Here is a 26,651-nt window from a genome sequence, read left to right on the forward strand (position 1 = left end):
TATCAATGACCATGGATGTGGAATTACAAGAATCACATACAAATACTTTGTAATTGACCTATTTTTGGTCATCTAGTGTTGATTTTTCGGCACAGAGGAGCTGCAGCTTTCACACTTTTATTTGAAAATACTAAATTCATTGCTAATGGTTGGATTATTTAAAAAAATGAAAAAAGTTATGATAAAGTGGTCATTTTCTGTGCAAAATATGTTTACATGCAGCTCCATGCAACACAGATTACAGCAGTGCTATTATTTGTACACTAGAGGGCAGTATAAAATCACTTTTATGTGTTATTCTTTGGATGAGTTTGTGAGTGTGCACATGGATTCTATTTAAGTAAATACTAAATATCATTAAAACAGCTACACAGACAAATAAAACAATTGCAAAAAAAACTCTATAAGTTTTTATTCTTGTCTTTTTGTAAGCTTTTCCAGTCAAAGTGTACCTGAGTGTAAAGACTAACAGTTTATGTTTTTGGAGACACACAGGATGAAACTTTCACGCAAAGTAAATATTAAACACCAACTAATGCTAACATAAAGCTGAGGTTCATATTTGAATAAATATTTTGACAAGTTGGGTTTATATTCTTGCTGTGTTTATTCCTTCCTGTCTTCCCTCTTCTTCTTCTTTCCATCTATTCATCTGCATGTTTGTTTTTTTAACATCAGAGACAAACGGTGAACAGAGGTCACCTTCGTCTGTCATCGTCGTGTCACTGCTAATGCTGCTCACTTTCCTGGATGCCGTCCAGCTTCTACAAATGAAAGAAAACCTGAATGAAAGCCTACAAAGACATCAGCGGAGAATGGCGAAGAATATGAATGAGTTGTGAACCTCCTTTTCCTGTGGTGATGTTTGGAAAATGAATACTGATGTGCAGCATTCAGAGCTTATTTTTTTTGCAGAATATGAAAGCCTGTTTTATTAGAGTTGTTTATAACGGAGCGACTTACAGCCTGCAGGAGCTGGATTTCTGAGCTGAGAGCTTCTCGCAGACGCTCGAGTTCTGCCTCTTTGTGCGTCTCCAACTCTTTTCTCAGCCTGGTAAACAAATGAAACTCAGTAACTGAAACAGTGGAGGCAGAAAACTTATAAAGGAGCAATTTGTAAAGAGAAGCTTCAGCATTTTTTGGGGTGCAGATATAAAGTTTAAACCTGGTTCCTCAAAAAAATAATAAAGCCTGTGATTGTGTTTTCATCACTGTATTTAATTTTACCTTGCTGTTGTGTTTTATTACAAATAAAACTAGTTTTCAAACCAGTTTTCAAGATGGTGGAGGCACAGAATGAAAATATTCCAGCAAGATTTATGTAACAGTTAAAGTCTGAGTTTGTATAAGTGGTGTGATATTCAGTTCAGAGAAAGAAAAAACATAGAACAGAAATTCGAGTTTAAATGCATGAAAATAACTTAATTACTGGACATACTGAGGGTTATAGTGTATATGATATTGACAGTTTTGACCAAATGTCCCACAGCAGGACACATTTACACAACTTGTTCGACTGTTACTATCTGGAAAAATGTTGATTTAAGTTGCGAACTACCAAGCATAAAGACCATAAAGTGATGTTTAGTGATCACTTAACTTTAAAAAGATAGTTTTGCTTCTTTTGAATGGGATTTTATTCGTTCAAGTTTATTATCTACAGTACAAGTTTAGAGAACCAGACAGGTGGACTGACAAAAAAGCCAAGTTATAAGTTGCTGTGGTTTAGGTCTGCAGTAAAAAGTACACAGCCTGTCCAAAAAAACAGTCGCCACCTGGATTTAACTAAGCAAATAGCTGAGCCTTCCATTGAATAATTACTGCAGTGATGAATATGCTTCAGCTGCAACAACTTATTTGACTCTAGCTGATGCTGTGAGGAGCTTCTCATTTCTTAAACCACCATGTTGGAAGACATATCCTGTGGTCATGGAAAGGATGTTAATCTGTTTCAAAAGGGTCAAATTATTGGCCTGCATCAAGCAAAGAAAACAACTAAAGAGATTGTTGAAACTACTAAAATCAGGTTAAGAACCTGGTAGGATAGTGGGGAAACCATAATTTTCAAGGAACAAATGTGGTCAGAACAAAGTCTTAGATGATCGTGATCGGAGATCTCTTAAATGTTTGGCGAAATCACATCATAAGAAATCAACAGTAGAACTCACGGCTATGTTTAACAGTGAAAGTAAGAGCATTTCCACACGTACAGGGATTGGGATTAAACAGCTATAGCTCCAAGAAAACCACTGGCCAGTGAGGCTAATCAGAAAAAAGGCTTCAGTTTGCTAGGTAGCGTAAGATTGGACTCTGGAGCAATGGAAGAGGTCATGTGGTCTGATGAGTCCAGATTTACCCTGTTCCAGAGTGATGGGGGCATCAGGGTAAGAAGAGAGGCAGATGAAGTGATGCACTCATCATGGCTAGTTCCTACCAGCCTGTGGGGGTTAGGGTTATGATCTGGGGTTGGTCAGGTTCAGCAACATTATGTTCCCAAAGAATGAGGTCAGCTGACTACCTGAATATACTGAATGACCAGGTCTTTACGTCAATGGAGTTTTTCTTCTCTGATAGCATGGACATGTTCCAAGATGATGATGCCAGGATTCATGGGGTCACATTGAGAATGAGTGGATCAGGGAGCATGAGATGGATTGACCTCCACAGAGTCCAGACCTCAGCCCCATTGAGAATCTTTGGGATGTTCTGGAGAAGACTTTGCACAGCGGTCTGACTCTCCCATCATCAGTATAAGACTTTGGTAGAAAATGAATGCAACTCTGGACAGAAATAAATGCTGTGACATTGCAGAAGCTTATCAAAACGATGCCACGGCAAATGTGTGTCGTTCACAGAGCTAAAGGCGGTGCAATGAAATATGAGAGTGTGCGAGTTTCTTTTTGGATGGGCAGTGTAGTTTGTTGGTTGAATATAGTTTCATTAGATGCTGTCACAACTCAAAAAACATTGATGCAATTTATGCTTTTTGAGTAAAAACATTAGTTTTTAGAGTGAACGTTGATCCCCCTTCCTGTTAACTACTGTAGGCGACACACCGACTAATAATAATGCAAATCCCCTTCAAAGAAAGCAAACTATCCCTTTAAACAGTTTTCTTTCCACCCCTTGCATCATTATGAAGTCTTTGTGGGCCACCTGTAGAGCAGCCAGACTGAAGCAACTGTTGCACCTGATAAAAGTACCTGGACAGACTGAGGAATAATCCTGCCGTGTTAATGTAGAACGTGCACCCCGTGGGTTAAATGGCACAATCAAAAATGTTCACCAGACTGTTGTGCTGCTCTAACAAGCTGCTCCCTGTTATTGTGTGTTGGTTGATGCCGCTGGGGGCTTCGCTGCACAGAGGTAAAGATGCACAGCAGGCCCCGAGGGACAAATTACTAAGCATAGAAAGAACTGACAGCGATAAATCAAGTGTAAAAATTTCTCTCACACTGAAATCATCCAATTGGAACATTCTCAAAGGCTGCTTGGTAGCTTTCAAGTACGTGGCTGCAGGAAAAAAAGACGAAGAACGACAGATGCATCAACTGAAACAATGTTTTCAGTTTACTTTCGATAATGCTGAACACAGATCTTACTACGGTTATAACCCGGTTACTGCGCTGCATATAAATTCACTGATGGGAAATCCAGCCCTGGTATTCAGCTTATCTTTCCTCCAGCCTGCTGTTTGCACTGAACGTACACAAACATACTCATAGACACTTCAGATTATCACAGTTGTAACTGCAGATTGTGACGTCTGTGATGGCTTCATAAAGTTTTGTTCTGAGAAAATCCACAGCTGCAACACACAGTAGGGCTTTAGATGCATCCTTTTTAAATTTGCATAACATTAAGGCAAGAAAGGAAATGTTATTATGTCTGTGAGCACTCAACCAGCTGCTTCATGAAATCTAATTGGGGATAAACCAATTATCGGTCAGGCCAGTATTTGGCACAAATCGGTAACTTATTGACAGATTATTGATAAATCAAATGCTCTACTTCAGGTCTAATGCAGCCTCCTCTCTGTTTTCTCTCAAGCAGCAGAAACTGAACAAGAAACCAGGAAAATAGCTTCTCTAACACAGCTATGCTAATGGCTAGTGGCTACGTTAGAAGGAAGTCACAGATTGCCCTGAATGAGTTGGGAATACAACGATTAATATAAGATCTGGACCTAAGTGGACAATTAAAGTGATAGAACTGTGAAATGCTAAGAATATAGAAAAGAACAGCAGACAGAACTACAGAAAACAAACTGATCAATCTCAGTTGATCTAACATGAACAGAGGAGATAATTTAATCACAACTATTTATATTTTAAACATTCAGTTATAGTCTCCCTTATGAATAAAATAGTCTAGTTATGAATGACAACTTCTCTGCTGCTGTTAAAATATTACACTTAATATATATTGGTTCCAAATATCAGTTATCTGCCTTTCTTCAGTACAAATAATTGGCATCAGTCGATACCTAAATCTAACAATATTAATGTATATTAGATACAAAAATGACTACTTTATCTGTATTTAATACACAAGATGATTATATACATATTATGCAATGAAAAAGATGAGCGGGCAGATAAAAAATACGCACTAGAAAAGCACTCAGAGAGTGCAGTACTCTACCAAGGCTGTTCATTCCCCCATATGACATTGTCAGAAATGCAGCTTTTTTTGAGAAATGCAGCATCTGACTATTAGTTATTGATGATCAGAAATCACAGCACCATAGAATGTGGCCATTTAATACAGATGTACCCACAATGACCTTGCACTGAGCACAGGCGTGTGTTATGCATGTGTACGTTATGTATGGATACTGAATCGTGTGACATAAATATGTAGCGGGCCGCGGGAATTGATGTGACTCAGAAACACCCCCACAATTTAATCAGCTGTTCCTCGCATCACTTCCGATGGATAAGTCCTGATAAATCTACAGCGGTGCATTTGTAGTAGGATCGCAATCATGTGATCGTCAGCTGCCTGCTGACGATCACATGATGTTCACTTGTTGTCATAGTGACAGTAACACCATGCCGTTATCTCGCAATTATACAGAAATCTTTAACAAGTCCGTGGATCCAAACTATAAGCTGCATCACTGCCAAAATCTACTCACTTGGTCCTTGTGTCATTTCTGACCTTCCCTGAAAATTTCATCCAAATCTTCTGGTCCGTTTTTGAGTCATATTGCTAACAAACAAACGGACAGATGGACAAACCAACGCCAATCCTCACATAACTCTGTAGCGTTCCTTGGTGGAGTAATAAAAGTAGGCAGGAATATTACATTTATGACAACTATTACCCCTCGACAATCAGTTTCTTCTTCTGTCTGCTCATATGGCAGCAAACTAAATGTTTCACACTATGATTTCATAAAAATACAATTGTGTTACTTGGTTTAGTTTGTATGTGGAAAATCCATCGGACTTTGATCAACAGTATGCGCTGCCTCAGCTGTGATTGAATGGTTATGGCAGGAGCGTGAAGGATCTATCCTGAGCTCCACATGAATCGAAGACGAGCTACCTCTTTTCTCCTTTTATTAGAAGTTAATGAAACAATAAACCAGCCCGACCGCAATTGCATTTCTCACAGTCTGAGAACTGACGGTGGTGTTTCAAACTTCACACTTCTCCGTGGAACTTACAAATCAGATTTTTAAAGCCAGAGTAACGTTTTGTGCCGCAGAAACACTCATTTGGGATTTTTGGATATGAGTGGTCTCTGCAGGTTTTTATTAGATTCCTGCAGAACAATCTTTAAATGAGCTCTCACAAATGATTCAACAGTAATATGTCAGTGAAGAAAACGCTCCACACATCAGAAAGCACTCAATCCCGGGCTCGCTGGCTGAATATTCCAGGTGTCTCTATTGTGTGACAGTGAACAATCTACACCGGCAGCCGGCCCGTTTTGCACACTGAACACTTTTTAAATGACTGTAGCACTCATTCAAATTGACACGCATTCAATTTCCAACAATCAATAAGCAGAGAGTTAAATATGCGTTTTAAGAGACGCTGCGGCGGCCCGAAGACAGGATTGATGGTTTCGGTTCAGAATGGATGATCATAAGAAAGACTGAGAGGGAGGCCCTCCCTGCTGAAGCCGCATCCTCAGCACTTCCTGAAGCTAATAAGTCCAGGGGTAATGAAGGACCTAGTATGTTCAATGAGGTTGATGGATGAACAGGACACGCTACACAGACGCTTGATTTAAGACAGTGCAGGCGCAAGACCAGAGGACAGAGAAATATATATAAGAAACAGATGAAACTGAATGCGAGGATTATGACATTTTATCCTAAAAATGGTGAGAACATTTTGCTCTTAAAGGAGTTACAGTAACAAATGCTCATTTAAAATTTGATTTACAAACAGAAAGCTCCAATAAATTTCCATCGTCTAGGTAAGTCTGGGGATCCGTCAATCGCCTCACATCCATAGTATTGTAGAGAAGACATTATCCAAAGTAGTGGCATCAGCAGCAACAATGACCCTTCCTTCCTGGAACACTATTGATCTCCAGTCTTTAATTAAATAAAGGAAGTCTCTTTGTGTGGAAACAAGGTGGATCAGCGCTCGTCAACAGTTCATCTGTCAGTAGAGGAGATCCGCAATTCATATCCCATGTTTAATTCATATTCCAAATAGATGTTTGTATTGCTTTCCTTTTGGAAACTTAAATATAGGGGGATGATTACTGTGTTGAGTGCCTGTAGATGTTTAGATCTTAGTGTTGTGTCATTTTACAGCACTACATTTCACAAAAATATGTGCTTTCTATTTAAAATGACACAGATTTTCCATCAGTGTCAAAGGTGCAGCTTCTAAATATGTAGATTCATAGCTAAAGAATATAATTAAGTAATATTATTACATGCAGTTATGCAATATCCGGTATTGCAGCAGATTTGACTGACTATTTAAGGAAAATCTGAATAAAGGAACGGCGATGCATAACAAATGCATAAACAGGACACAAAGGTTCAGTGAATAGCCTGACGAGGATGAAAACAATGCAAAATAATATTCTGTGGATCCTTACAGTCAACAGATCTAAACCCATATCTCACAGGACTTCACAGAAATAGGCTTACCGATATAGATTTTGCTAATTAGCAATTATTTACATTGGAACACTATGCAAACCAGAATTAAACAAATTATGCAACCACAGCATACAGCGTAAAATAGCATCTTGCAGAGATTCTAACAAGTCTTTTCTGCCAAAGTCTAAACCAGAAGCCTACAGTATATCGAAAGGAGTCACTTTTATTTATGTAACACATTTAAAAGCAACAAAAGCTGATCCAAACTGCTTCCCATTCAAATGATTAACAATACAAATATACCAGACTTGGAAATTAAAATGGAGTAAAAAGTGTGAGATGAAAAACTGGAGTGTAAGAACATAAAGCATGGAAGAAAAAAACACGAGAAAGGCTGCAAAGCTTAAACATATTGAGAGAAATAAAATGAAATCAAGTTTTAAAAAAGCTGACAGATAGCAAAAGAGAAAGAAAAGAAGATGGAATTGTGCAAAACAACAAGTTTATCTGACAAAATTGAACTAAAAGCATAAGTAAAAAGGTCAGACTTAATTAATTTGCCAATATACGGCAGGATTTAGATCCAGTGTCGCTTTTCAAGAACTGAAAAAGCCTTCAGTTTGGAGGTGGTGAGTGGATGACTGAGAGGAGTACTCATGATGGCGACCTGCCTGACCTCGGGGCACAATATGGATTTAACACACCAGTAAGGTTTTGTGGAGCTCAACCATTAAGTGCTTTTAAAAACAAACAGTAAAAAATTTTAAATCAATTCTGTATTTCACTGATAGTCGGTGCAAATGAGCCAGAACTGGAGCGATGTGCTGCCTGATGCTGATATATTGTAGGAGCCTTGGAGCTTAAAAAGACCTGATAAGTTCCAGAATAGATGGTGGATGACCATGTGACTCTTTATATTTTACACAGAGACTGCAGAGCGGTGATCCAGCCTTGTTCACGTCTTATGTGGACAGACAGCAAAAAAGATGCCATCATGACGATGCAGATACTGACAGTAGTGTTTATGACTGGGACAAGGAAGTATTGAATCAGATCTGATATGAAAAAAAAACATGAGGAATAAGGGTTCTTTTGAGAAAACCATGTAGTGTGCACACTGTAAATCATTTTAAGTTCAGTCTAATTTAAAAAATATAAGTTTTTCTACTGCCTTAAAAATATAAACTAGAAAAGCACTCAGAGAGTGCAGTACTCCTCCAAGGCTGTTCATTCCCCCACATGGCATTGTCAGAAATGTAGCATTTGTTTATGAGGTACTGATGATCAGAAATCACGGCAACATAGAATGTGGCAAATTAATATAGATGTACCCACAAACAGAATGACCTTGCGCTGAGCACAGGCGTGTGTTATGCATGTGTACGTTATGTATGGATATCGACTCGTGTGACCTAAATATGTAGCGGGTGGCGGGAATTGGGTCTCAGAAACACCCCCACAATTTAATCAGTTGTTCCTTGTGTCATTTCTGATGGACAAGTCCCGATAGTAGGATCAGTAGGATCACATTCATGTGATCGTCAGAAGGCAGCTGACGTAGTGTTCACTTGTCCTAGTTACAGGGATGCTGTGCTGCTATCTTGCAGTGATACAGAAATTTTAACAAATCCGTGGATCCAGACTATAAGCCGCATCACTGCCAAAATCTACTCACTTGATCCTTGTGTCATTTCTGACATTCTCTGAAAATTTCATCCAAATCCGTATGTCCGTTTTTGAGTAATGCTGCGAACAGACAGACAAACAGACACAATGGCATAGATAATAGCTACAGATTGACTTGCTTTCCTTTTTAAATTTTCTAAATTTGCAGTTTCCTCTTCATTTAACATCAACAGCTTACAGCTGCAGCTATTTTAGAAATTTTTGGTCAGTACAAAGACAAATCTGAGAAGCTACTCCCAGTTATATTAAGACAAATAAAATGTGTTATACAAGTGTAAGGGTGAATTCAGTATCAACCTTTAGTTATGGAAAGAACAGCTTTGATTGCTATGAAAAGAAATAACCAGAACTTCATTTAAGACAGACACAGGTTATTAGGTTATTTTTCAAACAAAAAAAAAACAAACAAAAAAATAACAAAAACCAGAGTCTCTGAGGAATTTTAACTTTCAAAATGCATCTTGGGTAGTTTGCTCATATGCTAGTTCTGTGTCTTTTCATCTTGATTTAATGAGCTGAGTGAACTCAGCTTTTTTTTCATTCAGCTCATCATTTTAAGCCAAAATGGTTCAAGATAGATAGATAAATACTTTTCTGATCCTTTGTACGACATTACTTTGTTAGAACCATAATCAACCATTCACAGAAGCACTAAAACACACTGAAGATTTAGAGTGAGGTAATTACAAAATTTGATAATGTGAAAATATACAATGTGCTAAATAACTTACAGTGTGCAAAAAAACATTTGCAAGTCATCAGGAGTCATATTTTTTAAGTTCTAAAGTGGTCTAAAGAAATGAGTTCAATTAAGTAGACATTAGCAAAACTCATATACTCACATTAAATAAACTACTGAAGATAAATAGATTTGACAAAACTCTTTAGGAGCACAAGCTTAAATAAAACAATAAAATGTGTCCAAGTAAATGCCACAATCAGAGAAAAACATGAGACAACTGTATCTGATGAAAGTATGGCAAAAGTTTCCTGCGAGGAAGTATTAACAATCATATTTTTAAAGTTTTAAAGTGCCTGTGAGGTTTAGAGAAGATGGATTTGTACAGAACTACTTCAAAGAGTGTCATCCATTTTCTGCTGCTTCGTTTTGCGACACACGCATGTAAGCGTGTGTAAAGATGTTAGAGTTCCTCCATAAATGCTTACTTTACTATTTCCCAGTTAAAGCATGGTGTATGATTCCACTAAAGCCCAAAACTGTATTTATTTGTTGGCGAGTCGCTGGATAAGCATTCGGCGTGAATGCCCCTCATTCATTTTCCTTTACAGCCCTTCTTGTATCAATCACATTAGCCTCCATCTCTTTTCTTCCTCCACTTGTTGACTAAATGAAATACGCTGCAGATCAAAGCCTTAATTAAGCCAAATGGTCTTAATGCTCTGTTATTTACACTTCCACACTTGGACTCCGGCCAGGAGAATAAAGAGGGAAAAACACAGACAAGAGCTGGGCTTGCTGGTCTATTCAGCACTTCTCACTGTATTATTCAGGCCTACTCTTTGTAAATAACACCTTTTATATGCAGGCTGTGTAGTGTTTCTCTCCTCGGTGCTTTTTCTAACATTGTAGGAGTGACTGCAGCAATTAGAGCTACAACAGAGATGGATTTTTATCAGTTATAGTGAAGGAAAACCACAGAGGACGGCAGTTGTGTTTTTGTACAACAGGCCCTCTGACAGCCTTCACAAGACACAAAATCCTCATTTAATTAAACATCGCAGCTGCTCGGCAAGTAGTATTTAAAACACTGGGAAGCTCTACGAAATAACCACATTAATGAACTGCTAAACAGCCCGCTGCTGGTTTACATTTTGTTTTGTTCTATTCTCTCCTTTTGCGTTTTATTTGCTTTTATGTCCTGGCAGTGGCGACCGTGGTGTAGTAAGGATTATGCTCTGTGACATGATGTAATTGCGAGTAAATCTGTATACTGTGTCCGTGCGTCCGAATGAATAAACCTCCGCCTGCATCCACTCGGTTGTCTGCTACTCACCGCAGACAGGTGCTGTCAGTTAGAGGTTTCTGACTGACAAACTGGCTCTCCAATCTCAGAGATTCTGTCACTGCTTCGGCTTCACTCAGCTGCCGATCCAAGTCTGCAAGTCAAGAGGAATAAATCAAACAGAAAATGGATCCTCTCAAACAAGACAGATGCAAACTGCATGTGCACTGCTGAGACGTTTGCACAGAAGGCCCGGGTTTGGATGATACAGTAAAACAACCATTACAATAAAGCTCAGAACATCCTGGACAATATTTTATCTTCTTGTAGCCCCAAATCCACATCAGTTTAGACATTTGGGCCTGTTTTTGTTCCAAACATGGTCAAACCTGCTTCTTGAGAATTCATTAGGTATACTGTATGTGCAAAAACAAACACCTTTAACACAGATTACCATTATTTTTCAGCATCATCGGTGACCTTCATTCCAACCTAGACATGAAGCCAGAATCCAACATGTTTATATTCAACATATGGGCTCAAGATTCAACCGTGTTGGTAGCACGGTTGAGCATCTCTTATAGGCTGCTTGAATGTATGTGAAACAACTAAAGGGGTTTACAAAGCATCTTTAGAGTGTTGAAAGAAGAAGAAACCTGCCTGCAGTCACAGTTTTGCATACCCACATTATCTGAACTTTTGTTGCTCACCTTTCTGCATGTCATCCAGGCCCTTTAGTTCAAGTAGAAGCGCTCTTTTCTCCTCCTCCATGCAGTTCAAGCGACTGTTCCTGTGGCTCATCGACTCCATCTCTGATTGAAAGAAGAGCAGATTTCACTTTGGCTCCAGCAACGATTGAATTATAAGTACCAGAAGTGCTGAACTTTATATTGTAACAACAATAGAAAAGGTGCACTGTGGGCATTTTTTGGAATTCACTTTTAAGTGTACAAACAGAGAATGCTGTTCGCTTGAGCTGAGACATAACCCATAATGTGAAGACACTGATGATAATCGGCGCTGGGATTCATACCCTCAATCTAGTGAAAAAAGCTTAAATCAAATCAATGTAGGTTAAAATGCAACATATTGCATTCTGTAATATAATCCAATGAAATTTCTCCACAACAATCACAGAATAACATCTCTAATGAGATTGAGCTGCACAGTTTTAATATAATAATAAAATTAAGCAGCTTTATACTTACAAAAACTCTGCAGGTTAGTTTGTGATGATTGTAAAGAAGCCAATTCCTGGATTAAACAGATTCTATTCAGTTTAATCCAGGACTAGATTTAACCCTTAGATGCATGAGTGATTGGACTCTACACTCTTCTATAAGTGGGTCAAAAATGAGAAACATATAAGAATCAATGTGTTTTCATGCCGTTTTTGTCATTTTGGTTAAGAATAATAATTTGTATTATTGTTTGTATTATATTTTTGTCCACACAAGCATGATTTTATGTTTGAAATATGTTTATTTTTCACTTTAAAACACATTTTGATCATTGAAAAAGAAGAATATTACACAGAACAGGAATAGATGAATGTCATCCTCCATTTTGTTGACATTTTTCCACTCTTTTCCTCCAGCTGGCGCTGCTCTCCGTCCCTCCAAGTCTGGGTACTACATCAACTCTTGTATGATATTATCAGAGATAAAGAGCTTGTGGTAGTAATACAAATATCACTATTTCTTCAAAAGTATAAAAGGTAACTTAAAATTTTAAATGCAATGATAATAAAAACATGCTTTCTGAGGAATATCTGGAACAAGAAATAATAAAAATTTTCATCACAAAGATACTGTAAAACAACAACCTCACTGAATCACTTTTGACCCACTTATGCATCTAAGGGTTAAACTGTGTGAAACTTCTTTCGTTACTTCTTCTCTTTGTACATTAAGCAGGTACCGTGGTGTACAGTCAGGAAACATCTGAGCACCTGAACCTGAAACTTTCAAACCCAAATCTTACAATTACCTCAGTTTTAACTTCTTGAGTGCATTTCTTTGAGTTATATTAGTCCAGATAGATTTTAAAGCACTACCGATTTTAGTTTCCAACTCAATAAAATGTTCCCTTGCAGCTTCTGTTATTCTCGTCTCCGTACAGCATTCTTGCACTAACGACATAATCACAAAGAACAACTATTCAGTTTGTAAAGAATCTAATTTGTGAGTTCAGATTAATGAATTTACATCACATTCTTTCTTAAATCAAACTGACAGATATAAACATAACTAACCTAATTACTGCTACATATTGTACCTGTTTCTTCTATATAATACAGGAAGAAATTACTAATGATTCTGAAATGAGCAGTCACATCTGTATTACATAACCTCTGTCTCCTGTGACAACAGTACAATAAAGCGTTTTTTGACCTTTGTATAACGATTCCACCTCCCTTTCCAGGTCCACGAGCTCAGTGTGCGTTTGGCTCTCAAACACTGTCTCTCTGTTCCCCTGAAGACTGAAGTCACTGTTGAACCTTGAGATCTCTTGAAGGAAGTTTTCCTCTTCTTCTTTAGACTCCCTCTTTATCTTGGCCTGCTATGCAAAGACGGATCATTGCCCTACAATAATACTAATACAGCTGCTTGTAAAGCTTCTGCTACTATGGCTACTGGAGATAAGAAAAAAGGATATCTGGATCTTTCAGTAAAGGGTTTCACTTTTGGCATTATTTTCCACCTTACATGAGTTCTTTTTTGTGTTTTTTCATTCGTTTAGATTTTTAAATGAACACAAAATCACAGTACGAGTTTCCATGGGCTGTGTTCAAACTCTAACACCCTTTCTGGCATCAGCTACAAAATATTTCTTGACAATTATGACAGCCTTTTAAAGAAACGCCCAGGAGCTAGCACAATATATAAAAAAAAAAATAACAAGCATTAGTTGTTTTTTACTTCTACAAACAGCATGTGATATTTTCTGTTTTACATCAGTCTAAATTTAATACTTTCGGGACTTCAAACAAGCTATTTCAGAACATCATCTTGGGGTCTGGGATGTTAGGACCAACAGTTTAAACTTTTACTAGTTTATTACATTGTGGACTAAATGATAAATGATATTTATTGTGAGCACTGCAATCTGACCAGGTAACCATTTTTGACCAGTGCTGTTGAGCTGAATCTCAGGAAATGGAATTAAATACTACACTTCCCAGAATGCACCGGCAGCAGCAAAGAGGTGCTTGACACCTGATCAGTGATCACTGATTTAGAGCACCTGGGAAGGACTGGGGGAAGCTCAGTCAGTCACCCAAACAATCTTCAGAAGAGAAAGACATGAGGAAAGAACAAAGAAGATCCAAGTCCACTCATGGATTCAGTCCAAAGATGCCAATGGTTGGTGAAATGTTTATTTGCTTTCTTGGTGGTTTGAAATGTTTCTTGATATGGCCAAGTTTATGTTAACTGCTCTTTTTTGTTTTTTTTTTAAAGTTATTTTTTTGGCCTTTTATCGGCTTTATTGGATAGGTGCAGTGAGAGAGAGACAGGAAATGGGAGAAAAGTCAGGGGAAGACATGCAGCAAAGGGCCGCGAGCGAGAATCGAACGCGGGCCAGCTGCAGCGGGGACCAGCCCCTGTACATGGGTCGCCCGCTCAACACGTTGAGCTATACGAGCGCCCCAAGAATCAATGTGTTTTTATGCCATTTTTGTCATTTTGTTTAAGAATAATAATTTGTATTGTTTGTATTATATTTTTGTCCACACAAGCATGATTTTATGTTTGAAATATGTTTATTTTTCACTTTAAAACACATTTTGATCATTGAAAAAGAAGAATATTACACAGAACAGGAATAGATGAATGTCATCCTCCATTTTGTTGACATTTTTCCACTCTTTTCCTCCAGCTGGCGCTGCTCTCCGTCCCTCCAAGTCTGGGTACTGCATCAACTCTTGTATGATATTATCAGAGATAAAGAGCTTGTGGTAGTAATACAAATATCACTATTTCTTCAAAAGTATAAAAGGTAACTTAAAATTTTAAATGCAATGATAATAAAAACATGCTTTCTGAGGAATATCTGGAACATGAAATAATAAAAATTTTCATCACAAAGATACTGTAAAACAACAACCTCACTGAATCACTTTTGACCCACTTATGCATCTAAGGGTTAAACTGTGTGAAACTTCTTTCGTTACTTCTTCTCTTTGTACATTAAGCAGGTACCGTGGTGTACAGTCAGGAAACATCTGAGCACCTGAACCTGAAACTTTCAAACCCAAATCTTACAATTACCTCAGTTTTAACTTCTTGAGTGCATTTCTTTGAGTTATATTAGTCCAGATAGATTTTAAAGCACTACCGATTTTAGTTTCCAACTCAATAAAATGTTCCCTTGCAGCTTCTGTTATTCTCGTCTCCGTACAGCATTCTTGCACTAACGACATAATCACAAAGAACAACTATTCAGTTTGTAAAGAATCTAATTTGTGAGTTCAGATTAATGAATTTACATCACATTCTTTCTTAAATCAAACTGACAAATATAAACATCATAACTAATCTAATTACTGCTACATATTGTACCTGTTTCTTCTGTATAATACAGGAAGAAATTACTAATGATTCTGAAATGAGCAGTCACATCTGTATTACATAACCTCTGTCTCCTGTGACAACAGTACAATAAAGCGTTTTTTGACCTTTGTATAACGATTCCACCTCCCTTTCCAGGTCCACGAGCTCAGTGTGCGTTTGGCTCTCAAACACTGTCTCTCTGTTCCCCTGAAGACTGAAGTCACTGTTGAACCTTGAGATCTCTTGAAGGAAGTTTTCCTCTTCTTCTTTAGACTCCCTCTTTATCTTGGCCTGCTATGCAAAGACAGATCATTGCCCTACAATAATACTAATACAGCTGCTTGTAAAGCTTCTGCTACTATGGCTACTGGAGATAAGAAAAAAGGATATCTGGATCTTTCAGTAAAGGGTTTCACTTTTGGCATTACTTTCCACCTTACATGAGTTCTTTTTTGTGTTTTTTCATTCATTTAGATTTTTAAATGAACACAAAATCACAGTACGAGTTTCCATGGGCTGTGTTCAAACTCTAACACCCTTTCTGGCATCAGCTACAAAATATTTCTTGACAATTATGACAGCCTTTTAAAGAAACGCCCAGGAGCTAGCACAATATATAGAAAAAAAAAAAAAAAACAAGCATTAGTTGTTTTTTACTTCTACAAACAGCATGTGATATTTTCTTTTTTACATCAGTCTAAATTTAATACTTTCGGGACTTCAAACAAGCTATTTCAGAACATCATCTTGGGGTCTGGGATGTTAGGACCAACAGTTTAAACTTTTACTAGTTTATTACATTGTGGACTAAATGATAAATGATATTTATTGTGAGCACTGCAATCTGACCAGGTAACCATTTTTGACCAGTACTGTTGAGCTGAATCTCAGGAAATGGAATTAAATACTACACTTCCCAGAATGCACCGGCAGCAGCAAAGAGGTGCTTGACACCTGATCAGTGATCACTGATTTAAAGCACCTGGGAAGGACTGGGGGAAGCTCAGTCAATCAGCCAAACAATCTTCAGAAGAGAAAGACATGAGGAAAGAACAAAGAAGATCCAAGTTCACTCATGGATTCAGTCCAAAGACGCCAATGGTTGGTGAAATGTTTATTTGCTTTCTTGGTGGTTTGAAATGTTTCTTGATATGGCCAAGTTTATGTTAACTGCTCACTGTGTGATTGGTTAATGAAAGCCTGCAGCATTTACTCCATTTTTATGTCAAATGAGTTTGAATTAAGATGTTTCATTTTGAGTTTAAGTAAAAATATAGAAAATATATATGTTCTGTTAAATGTTAAAACTTTACTAAACTTTACTAAAATGTTGATTATTCTTTATTTGCTTTAAAAAGGTTTAAGTGATTGATTCATTTAAATGGTTAAGTGGGTAATATGTCAACTTTTTGGTTCTGTGTTTGATGGTATGAACATTGTTTCTCTGTCTTTAAAGGTTTACAACCTATTGAAATATCATGACCGACCAACTGAAAGGAAGATAAAAGTTTGAGTTGGAAATTTGAATTGAGTTGTCCTCGCGTCCTTTGGAGGGAAAGAGAGGTGGACTTGACAAGTACAGAGGACAATATGTGAGGCTGCTCCCAGTTACAGTGAGATAAATTAGTCTAAGATACAAATATATTCCAGGTGAATTCAGCAGTAACCTTTGTCATGATTAGAACTTTTTGAGTGTCATGAAAAGAAACAATCAGAACGTAATTTAACAAACATACACAGCAAGTTTCAGCCATGTCTGCTTTCTCAAACTACAAAAAAAACAGAGTCTCTGGTGAGTTTTAAATGTAAAAACTGCATCCAGAAAAGTCTGCTTGTGTGCTAGTTTAGTTTCATATAAGCTTGACTTAATAAATTGAATGATCTTTAAGCTGCTGATTCATTCATCTCATCACTTTGAGTCAAAATGGCTCAAGATAGAAAGCCATTTATTACGTAAAAATATCAAGCATTCACTGGTTTTTGCATCTGCTAAGAGCATCTGGTCTTTTTTGTTTTATGTCACTGTAAATTTAAACCCTATAGGATCTTAAACAAGCAATTTAAAAACATCACGTTGGGTTCTGGGATGATAGGATGTATAGTTTTTCATTTTACAGACCAGTATAATCTATAGACCACATGGGCAGAATAACCTGAGATGTACACCACCATTCAAAGGTTTGGGGTCACTGAAAATGTCCTTATTTTTGAAAGAGAAGCATTTTTTTTTCAGTTAAGAATTTAATAAATTAATCAGAAATACAGTGTAGACATTGTTAATGTGGTAAATGACTATTCCAGCTGGAAACTTCAGATTTTTAATGGAATATCTCCATAGGGGTACAGAGGAACATTTCCAGCAACCATCACTCCTGTGTTCTAATGCTACATTGTGTTAACTAATGGTGTTGAAAGGCTCACTGATGATTAGAAAACCCTTGTGCAGTTATGTTGGCAAATGAATAAAAATGTGAGTTTTCATGTAAAACATGAAATTGCCTGGGTGACTTTTGAACAGTAGTCTAGTTTTTCATTCATGATCTATAGACCACGTGGCCAGAATAACCTGAGATGTAAATATTGATTTTAGGCTTCAACCCACCAGACTTTCCTCGAGGTGGCTTTTCTGACAGAGCAGCTCCTCGATTTGCTTCAACAGCTGCTCTTCACTTTTTCTCATCAGATCGTGCTGCAGCTTCATCGCAGACAACTGCTGGGCCTGCAGTGCGAACAGATGCTGATAATTCAAGACACAGTCTGACAGACAGATGTACAGAGAGGGATACTTAACATGTGAGAGACATGTAGGAGAAAAATTAGATCAGGTGAAAGTTTTGATGTGAGCAACTGGGCCCATCCATTATGTCCTGTATACTGTACAAGATAATAACAAACAAAAACTGCCTGTTTCATTGACTACTTTTTAAAATAGGTACTTTTTTAGCATACCTGTGCCACTAACTTTCAAACTTTTCTCATTTAGTTCTCCTTCTTGCTCTGTAATTATACACTGAACCCCTACAGAAAGAAAACTGCCAAATTATATAGGAAGGTAAAGTTCTGCCTCAGGCTTGACTTTCTGTACAGTTTTTAGTCTCTTAGTCGAGCTGTCAGGGAGGCAGTGAGTTTATTGCTTCTCGTGCGGCAGCGGGGTAGTGCAGACTGTTTTCAGTGAGCACAATCGGCTTCCAAGTTTTCCAAACACTGTAATTATCTTAAGACAGCTCTCATAAACTGTGAGACGGTACATCATGAGAGCTGTAAACATGCTGGGCGGTAAACACACCCTGCATTTCTGTGTGATGTAAACAATTTCAATATTCTATCCCACGGGGGCAGAAATTATATTCCTGTCATGCGGCCTCATGCAGATGATACTCAAGACGGACATGGCCTCGGATTCAGCACCTTTTTCTAATAAGCTCTTTTGATCGGATGTCCACTTTAACAAGCGCAGGCAGAAGTTGGCAATAATTCTGAAAGGTCAACGAGGTTTGACATCATATCTCACACATGCTAAAAGGTTTCACTAATGTTATCCGGTGGAAATTAGCCATTGATTTCACAGTGGTGCTCGCAATCGATCCTTGATGAAACGAATGGTAGAGATTAAGTGTTCCAAATCATAAAGCAGATCAGCTCATCAATATGCCAATACGCACTTCTTTAGCTTGTGTGTCACTGCTTATACACTGCCACAAGGTAAAACACTTCTCATTGTTTGTATTTGTTATCTCTTCAGGTTTTAAAACGAAGTATTGCTCAGTTTTATTAAGGTATCCTATTAGGTGATTAGTAAAATTATGTATTTCCTTTCTCCCCTGTAAAATATTAACTACCACCTTCCAGACGATGTTACTATTCCTGGTGCAAGATGCCCAGAAGAACACTTATCTACAGGCATAGTTCAAAGTCAATTTAAATGATATGACACCATGGAAATGAACACCAGACTGTGCAAACATCAAGCTACTCGATCATAAATCACCTGCGCCATCAAACAGGTATTTACACTGGCTCACTGAAATGTGATGAAACCGGTGGAAGTGTTCCATTACCAACCAAAATCAATTACAGCTGGTCAATGAACATTTGGTAAAAACTGATTGAAACCATCAAGATGTACGATAAATAAGTTTGAACTTCAGGTGCCACACACAAGAAGACTGCCCAGATAGACACTACCATTCAAAAGTTTTGTGGTTACTCAGACATGTACTTATTTTTGAAAGAAAAGCATTTTTTTCAATGAATTAAATCATCATTAAATGAATCAGAAATCCAGTGTAGACATTGTTAATGTGGTAAATGACTATTGTAGCTGGAAACAGCTTATTTTTAATGGAATATCTCCACAGGGGTACAGAGGAACATTTCTAGCAACCATCACTCCTGTGTTCTAATGCTACATTGTGTTAGCTAATGGTGTTGAAAGGCTAATTGATGATTAGAAAACCCTTGTGCAATTATTTTAGCACATGGATAAAAGTGTGAGTTTTCATGGAAAACATGAAATTACCTGGATGACCCCAAACTTTTGAATATATATGTCCTGTGTTATCTATATATATTAAGCATGATTTAAACAGTCATGGCTTCTCCTTTTAGTGGGAAAAAAAAACATTTGTAAATCGAACATTAGTCACAAATAAAGAGGAAATGACAAACTAATGCGGCCTCACCTTTTGATCAAGGTCCTCATTGGTCTTGTCATACTTTTCAGTGGCACTCTTGATCTTCTCATTGCATCTGAGGATGGCTAATTTAACTGAAAACAGAGAAATTATTAGCCATGCAGCTGTCCGTAACCATCCCCAAATGTTTTATGTATAGCCCTGGATCTCCAAAATAAGAATAATGAAAAAAATAAAGCCCCAGATCCATTTATCTTTCATTTCAAGCATCAAGCCCTCCACAATAACTGATCACAAACACAAGAATCCAATGTTTTGGCTTTTCTGTGTGTTATTTGAGCATTTCTACTTCACGCTACTTGACACTTGTATATTTTCAATGACGACTCAAACTTGTTATTGTTGGCATCTGAATTCACTAAGGCAAACTTGAAGGCTGTAGACTTAGGAGTTTATTTTAAAAAGGAAAAGGGTGAAGGCAGTGAGATGCAGGTGAGAGAGGAGGTGAAGAAAGGCTAATCATTGACAGAGTTTTTAGTGTTTTTCAGTCAGACAGCAGATTTAGTTTGTAATTTGTTTTATTAAAGGTGCTCTTATGGGACTTCATGGGTGAAATTTTTCTCCTCAGTGGCACCTCACTTCTTCCTCCAGCCTACTTAAAGGGTTGATCAACCAAATAAACTACTGAATAAACATTTTTAACAAATGAAATCTGCGTTAATAGCTTTTCAGATCAACCAATTTCATTCCAGCTGGTAGATGACACTTTCAACTGTGATCTAGCTCAGTGGGTTTGTCACAAGGCACACCTTTACATGATTATGGCTGTAAATCATTACAAATCATAATAATTCCACGGCATGCAACTACTGGTCTAGCTATCCAGCACACATAGAAAAAAAACATTGTGATGTTATTTATTTTGAGCACAGTTAATAACACCTAATTTTAATTTCACTCCAAAACAACTTGAAATTGTGTAATTATGAGTTTAAAATCTAAAAATTTCTGGATGACGCTGAGCAACCTGTCAAAAATGAACAAGTATGTAAGAATCCCTCTTTAGCCTCATGAATAGCAAGCTAGCATAGTAACTCCAGTTTTAGCTGTTACTAGTGCTAGCTCAAATGTAGCAGAGAAATGACAAACAAAAAAATCATACCATCTTTGAATTTCTGAGTCTGCTCAGCTAGCTGTTGTTCTGTTAGAAGGATTTGTTGAAAAAGTGTGTCTAAACTCATTTGGACTCAACAGCTAATTAAATTAAGTAATACTACTATAAATTAAGCTAGCTAGTTAGCACCTGTATGCTACTTGCGCCTGTGACGTAGCTGTCAAAATTAACCGGACATTACGGCTGTGCCCCATGATGCACCGCGGCGGACAACAGTTGGTTTGATTTTTCTACTTAAATGCAGTCTTTGACGGATAAAAACGTGAATAGTGTTTAATTTCACATTTATGCTACTTTGAGAGCGTATAAAAGGTATAAAAGTTTGTAGGGGCAGTTTTGTTGGGGCTAATCAAGACGGCTAGCTAGCTGTTCGTGTCCCGGATGTAGCGTCGGCTAACGGTTATCTAGGCACACAGTCACTGTCAAAATAAACAGAAAGCAGCAGAAGTTAAAATAACTCTGGTAAATATTTGTACAACAGTACTACTACCAGCTGTACAACCTTGTATACTAATTGATGCAACAGTACACTGTCAGAAAAGAAAGGAAAAGATTGAGTCAGTTTTATTGCTAAGTAGGTTTTCACACATGATCAATTTGACACATTGTTTTAGAGTTTTACTGCAAACACTAGCATGCAGATTTAAAAAAAAACAAAACAAAAAAAAAAACAGGTGTTACACGTCACCACAGGGATAATGAATGATTTTTTAAAATAAACATTTATAGTCCCCACAGTAGCATCCAGGATGCATCAAAGAGTCTAGTTATTAAAACAGGACTTATTTTTCCTGAGTTTCATCTTAAAGTAGGAAAAGGGGTCAGTGAGGGATTATCAGTTTCACAGGAGAAATGCTTGCAGTATTGTTAGCAGCGCAGCAGACAGAGAATACAAAACCATTGAGAGCAATCATTTGTGCAGGCTCGTCCCTGACCAGTTTACAGTTCAGTCACTCTGATAGCAGAACAGACATCTTGATAGAAATACAACAAACACGACAAAGAATCCAAATGATGGATGTAACAGTAATATCTTTCTGGCTACCAGCACATATTGGCATCAAAAGAAAAGGAAATAACAGATACGACTGCGAAGGAAGCCGCAGCAAAAAATCACATTGATTTGGCCTTAGCAGGACAATAATAAAGAGCTTTATTAAGTGGAAACTGAAAGAAAAGGTGGCAAAATGAACAAGGGAAGCGAAGAAAGGATGGTGGTTACACAAAGTAAGTGAGATGAGATATTAATATCAAGATGTAGATTTTGATACACTGGACTCTAAAGTAAACATCTCAGACACAAGGAAACAACAGTGCATGTTATGTTAGACTGACAGAAATATGAGGCAGAAAGAAGACATCAGATCAGAAACCTCAGACAAGATAAAAGCACAGTTTGATATAATAGACATTCAACAAAAGAACTCAAGAAATGAGTGCTATCAAATCATATTTCAATATCTCAGACGGACCACTAAGCAAAAATACAAATGCAGCATGTAAGTGGTCTTCTTTTCTGACTTAAAAGAAAAGTTAAAAATCTCTTTTTACTACTTTTTTTTATTTTTAGATTTTTGAATAACGCAAGAGCTAATGAAATAAGAAGTTAACATTCTTATTTTTATTGTTATGATTGGAAAAGGGTTCAATTTAGCCTCTGAAAGGTGGACTAAAGGTTTTTTGAGCTTGGTTGACTCAGCGTTGTCAGATCAGACAATGTGAACAGAAACATGAAAAGGCCACCTTAAAATTCCAGCTTTTTTCAAATGAAACAACACAACACATGATGAGAAAAAGGAAATAACAGGCGGTTAGGGTCATAGCTGGGAATTTGAATGTCCACAACTTCCCCATTTGCCTTTCTAATAAATTATTATTTTTTTCAATATGTTGTTAAAACTGGACATTCTGATCCACACTCCACACCAGTAAGATGCTCGTCAACTGGTTCATGTAACTGAACCTTATGCAAATGTCAGAGTCAAACCACCATATAAGCTGTAATGAATCTTAATCTTATTAAATTGATGTTTCCCAGTCCTGTGGCCTTCTGATGATAACTTAACGAAGTGTTGGCTAACTGTAGTCACCTGCAGTGCTCCGGCATTCATCAGCCTCACTCTTGCTCGAGTGTTGAGCGTTATGAAGTGCTGTATCGGCACAGTCAGCTCTCTCAAAAGTAATCCGCGGAGACCCACTGTGTACATTTGTCACACAATTCCTGACTTTGACCAATTTTCCCGTTTCACTTCTGGGACAGGAAAAAGCTTCTGATCCGGTGCCATGAAGCACATTACAGTGTGAAACGCTAAATGACCCGAGGACTACATCATTCTGACATTCATTTGCAAAATTAATATCACGTATTGATTGAGGCTTTCCATAAATCACCCGAGACTGAGCCTTCCCCTGACTGGCAAGGTTCCCTTTGGAGACTTTAGAACAGCAAAGTCATCAAATTGTAAGCAGACAGTTATCCCACATCGCGGCCTGTCGTTCATTTGTACCCATTTTTCTGTCTCTTTTCCAGTCATGTTCCTTTTAGAATCAGCCGTGGACGCTGGGCCAGCCTGTGGCTTGCCTATTTAGCAAAGTCGTTTTTAAAAGCTACTGTCCCCTGCAGGATTGATTCATCTGTACCTCACGACTTCTTTTTCAATAAGGGATTATTCACTGACGTTCAAATAAGCTACTCTCATCCCATCTCTGAATGAGCCTGTCGTCTTCTACTCCATGTACGCGCAGGACGCTGATTTACTGCGGTGGGCGCCAGCATCCTTGATTGATTCATCCCAGTTTTTAATGCAGAGAGAGCCTCATTGACATAGTCTGGTCCCATGTATTTAGCCAAGTGGATTAGCATCTGAATAGACCATATAGGCAATCAATGAGACATATAGGAAGCAGTGGCAGGATGCATCCTCCCTGCTGCTATAATCATGATCTGTTTGTTACATCTCCACTCATTTGGCAGCAAATTGATCACATACAACTTGAAATATAATGCTGTCATATCATTACTTTTAACAGTGACCTTTACTTTAACATCACCGACAGATGGCGACAGTCTCACAGATTCAGCTCTCCTCTGTGTCTGCTGCTCTTTCCCAGCACAACATATTTAGTAAACGCTGCGTTTTATACCTCTAACATGTGCCATGAACAAACACACAACAGCCTCCTCTAGCTTCAGTGTTGGCAGCTACTGTTGCATAATTGTTTTTTTGTTTTTTTTTTTGCCATTTTGCACATAGAAAACTGGGAGGAGCCACACATGCTTGAAACATGCTGAAATATATCCATTCACTTTATCGCTCCACTCCAGTTCAGATCTAACAAATTGCCTTATAAGCTGCTCCATAAGTTGCTCTATTAATCATGTCATAAAAAACCGCGCAGGAGTCATGCTCTTTGGCCTCTCTGCCTGTCAGCAAATGTGGAAGCAGCCCACACACGTCAAGAGATTTCATTTCACAGCCTTTTAAAATTCAATCACATGCTTTTTTTTTTGTTTTTTTTTTTAGAGTGTTTATGTCACCTTTTGTCATACTCTATTAGCTGCTATGTGAGCAGAAAAGTTGATCAAAAGTAAAAATTCTGCGTAAAAGTGGGCTTTATCGGTGCGCCAAGTGCTAATTATTCACTTTGCGCGCTGCGGTTGTGATATTGCCATGAGAGGGGAGTGAGTTCGCAGTGACGGGAAGGTCTATCATTGTAAATTTATGATAAGATTACTGTACTTTATAGCGCAGGGGGAGAAGCTGGCACTCTCGTCCTGCTGAATGCGCTAGACAGCAGTGGGACTCCAGTTGGCTGTGTGCGCTCAGACGCACAGACGCAAGCATCCCACTGGCTGGAGTTGTTGGAGGACACTCGCCCGTTTCGCCTCCACCGCTGCTCTGATCTGCGTGTCTTCGTCTCCTGGCGGTGAGAAGACCACCCGCAACGGGGAGGAAATACAGAAAGAGCTCCTATTTTTTTTTTATTTAGACACCCCGGAGAGTGAGAGGAACTGTGCAAGAATCGGGACTGGACACTTTTTTCTTCTTCTTCTTGCGTGTTGGAAGGGAAATTATTCCTCGCATGAGCTGGATCTGTTGTGTTCAAGCGGAGCGCACACTGCTGCACCTTTTCAATGGATTTCAATACAGTGGAAGTACTCTGGGAATTAAACTACTGTTAAGTCGCTTTTAGTTCGCCAATTCCGCTCCAACAAGGGTTTTTTTGTGTCGCACACGCAGAGGAGAACGATGATCCTCGCAGTGTTGTATGTTCTTCTGCCTCTTTTTGGTAAGTTTAACTTGATTCACACCAGCGGCGTTTGATCAGATCCATCCCATAGCTGCATTAAATGTTTAATGGTGAGATCTGAGCTCTATTAATAATGAGGGGAAGCCCGGCAGAGGCAGCCGCTGCTCAGCCACAGTCTGGAGTGGAGGCGCCTGGACTGTGCAGCTGTCCAAAGTGCTCCAAAACGCAAAAGTCAAACCCGGGCTGCCTCTTCTAATAGTGAAAGCAGCTTTTTACTCCGCTGCTAGAAAACTAACTGCATGAATCTGCCATGAATCTGCGTTCAGTTAAATTAAATCCAGCCCATATGGATCCTTTAACAGCGACCTACATGTGTTTCCATGCTGTCACTGGCTCGAATATAAAAGCTTTGTAATATTTTAATCCCTGAAAGCAGCTTGCAAAGTGCTTAAGCTTAAAGAAGTGAGCAAAAAAAAAACCTCAGCGAAGTGGAAAAAAGGCATGCTTATTCAGAGTTTTATTATCACTGTTATTATTATTGTGTTATTGTGAGTGCCACTTGTGTTTCCAGATGTGTTGTGTTATGCAGAGGAGAACCTGCGCGCCGGAGCCACCCGGCTGGACTGTGTGAGGGCCAGCGAGCAGTGTCTGAAGGAGCAGGCGTGCAGCACCAAGTACCGCACTATGAGGCAGTGCGTGGCCGGCGGCAAGGAGAGCAACTTCAGCATGGTGGCCGGCCTGGAGGCGAAGGACGAGTGCCGGAGCGCCGTGGACGCGCTCAAGCAGAGCCCGCTGTACAACTGCCGGTGTAAAAGGGGCATGAAGAAGGAGAAGAACTGCCTCCGCATTTACTGGGGGATCTATCAGACATTACAAGGTTGGCTCCTGCTGGAACTTTACTTTAAACACTCCCTCAGCCATGTATAGACACTGTGTGAGTTGTTTTTGTGTACAGGATTTGGGGGACACCGCAACCCCCCCACACAAAGCCCCTCAGGGTAGTTTTTGTTTGCCAGATTTCCAGAACACCCTGCAGCTATAGTTAGTGCAACATTCTGTGTAGGTTTTCTAATCTATCCTGTAAAAGGATGAGATGATTAGTAGCTCCAGCTCCTCCCACTCAGCCACAATCACTCCTGACCCTCCTTCCCCTCTCCATCCAACTCCATGACCCTCCCCGTCCTCACCAAACAAACAGGAAAAAAAACAACTTGAAAAGTAGCACACAGCCAAAGCGATCACACGCAATCACTCAACTTTCATTCAAATTTGGCCCCCTGACTTGGTTCATAGCCACGGTCCTGCTGAGCC

General features: G+C 38.5%; 2 protein-coding genes across 4 annotated transcripts in view; one reads left to right on the forward strand and one right to left on the reverse strand.

Moving 5' to 3' along the window:
* Positions 1-425: 425 nt before the first annotated feature.
* Positions 426-21,219, reverse strand: ccdc172 (coiled-coil domain containing 172). Its single transcript, XM_023266805.2, has 8 exons — positions 21,078-21,219; positions 19,964-20,049; positions 17,884-18,000; positions 15,407-15,572; positions 11,439-11,540; positions 10,780-10,882; positions 964-1,051; positions 426-764 (listed from the first exon to the last, which is right to left on the reverse strand). Exons 1-8 carry the CDS (start codon positions 21,154-21,156, stop codon positions 729-731), a joined length of 777 nt encoding a protein of 258 aa, XP_023122573.2. The 5' UTR covers positions 21,157-21,219; the 3' UTR covers positions 426-728.
* Positions 21,220-24,521: 3,302 nt separating this feature from the next.
* gfra1a (gdnf family receptor alpha 1a) overlaps positions 24,522-26,651 on the forward strand; it is a 144,806-nt gene continuing 142,676 nt past the window's right edge. The window contains exons 1-2 of one of the 3 annotated variants that reach the window (XM_023266801.3): positions 24,522-25,379; positions 25,930-26,217. In XM_023266801.3, the coding sequence (XP_023122569.1) occupies positions 25,340-25,379; positions 25,930-26,217 (328 nt within the window). In that variant the 5' untranslated portion in view covers positions 24,522-25,339. Of the gene's footprint in view, positions 25,380-25,911; positions 26,218-26,651 lie in introns of all 3 variants that reach the window. The other 2 variants (XM_023266800.3, XM_023266803.3) reach the window with 2 other exon arrangements.

This window comes from Amphiprion ocellaris, chromosome 16 (genome assembly GCF_022539595.1).
Source record: "Amphiprion ocellaris isolate individual 3 ecotype Okinawa chromosome 16, ASM2253959v1, whole genome shotgun sequence".
NCBI lineage: Eukaryota > Metazoa > Chordata > Actinopteri > Pomacentridae > Amphiprion > Amphiprion ocellaris.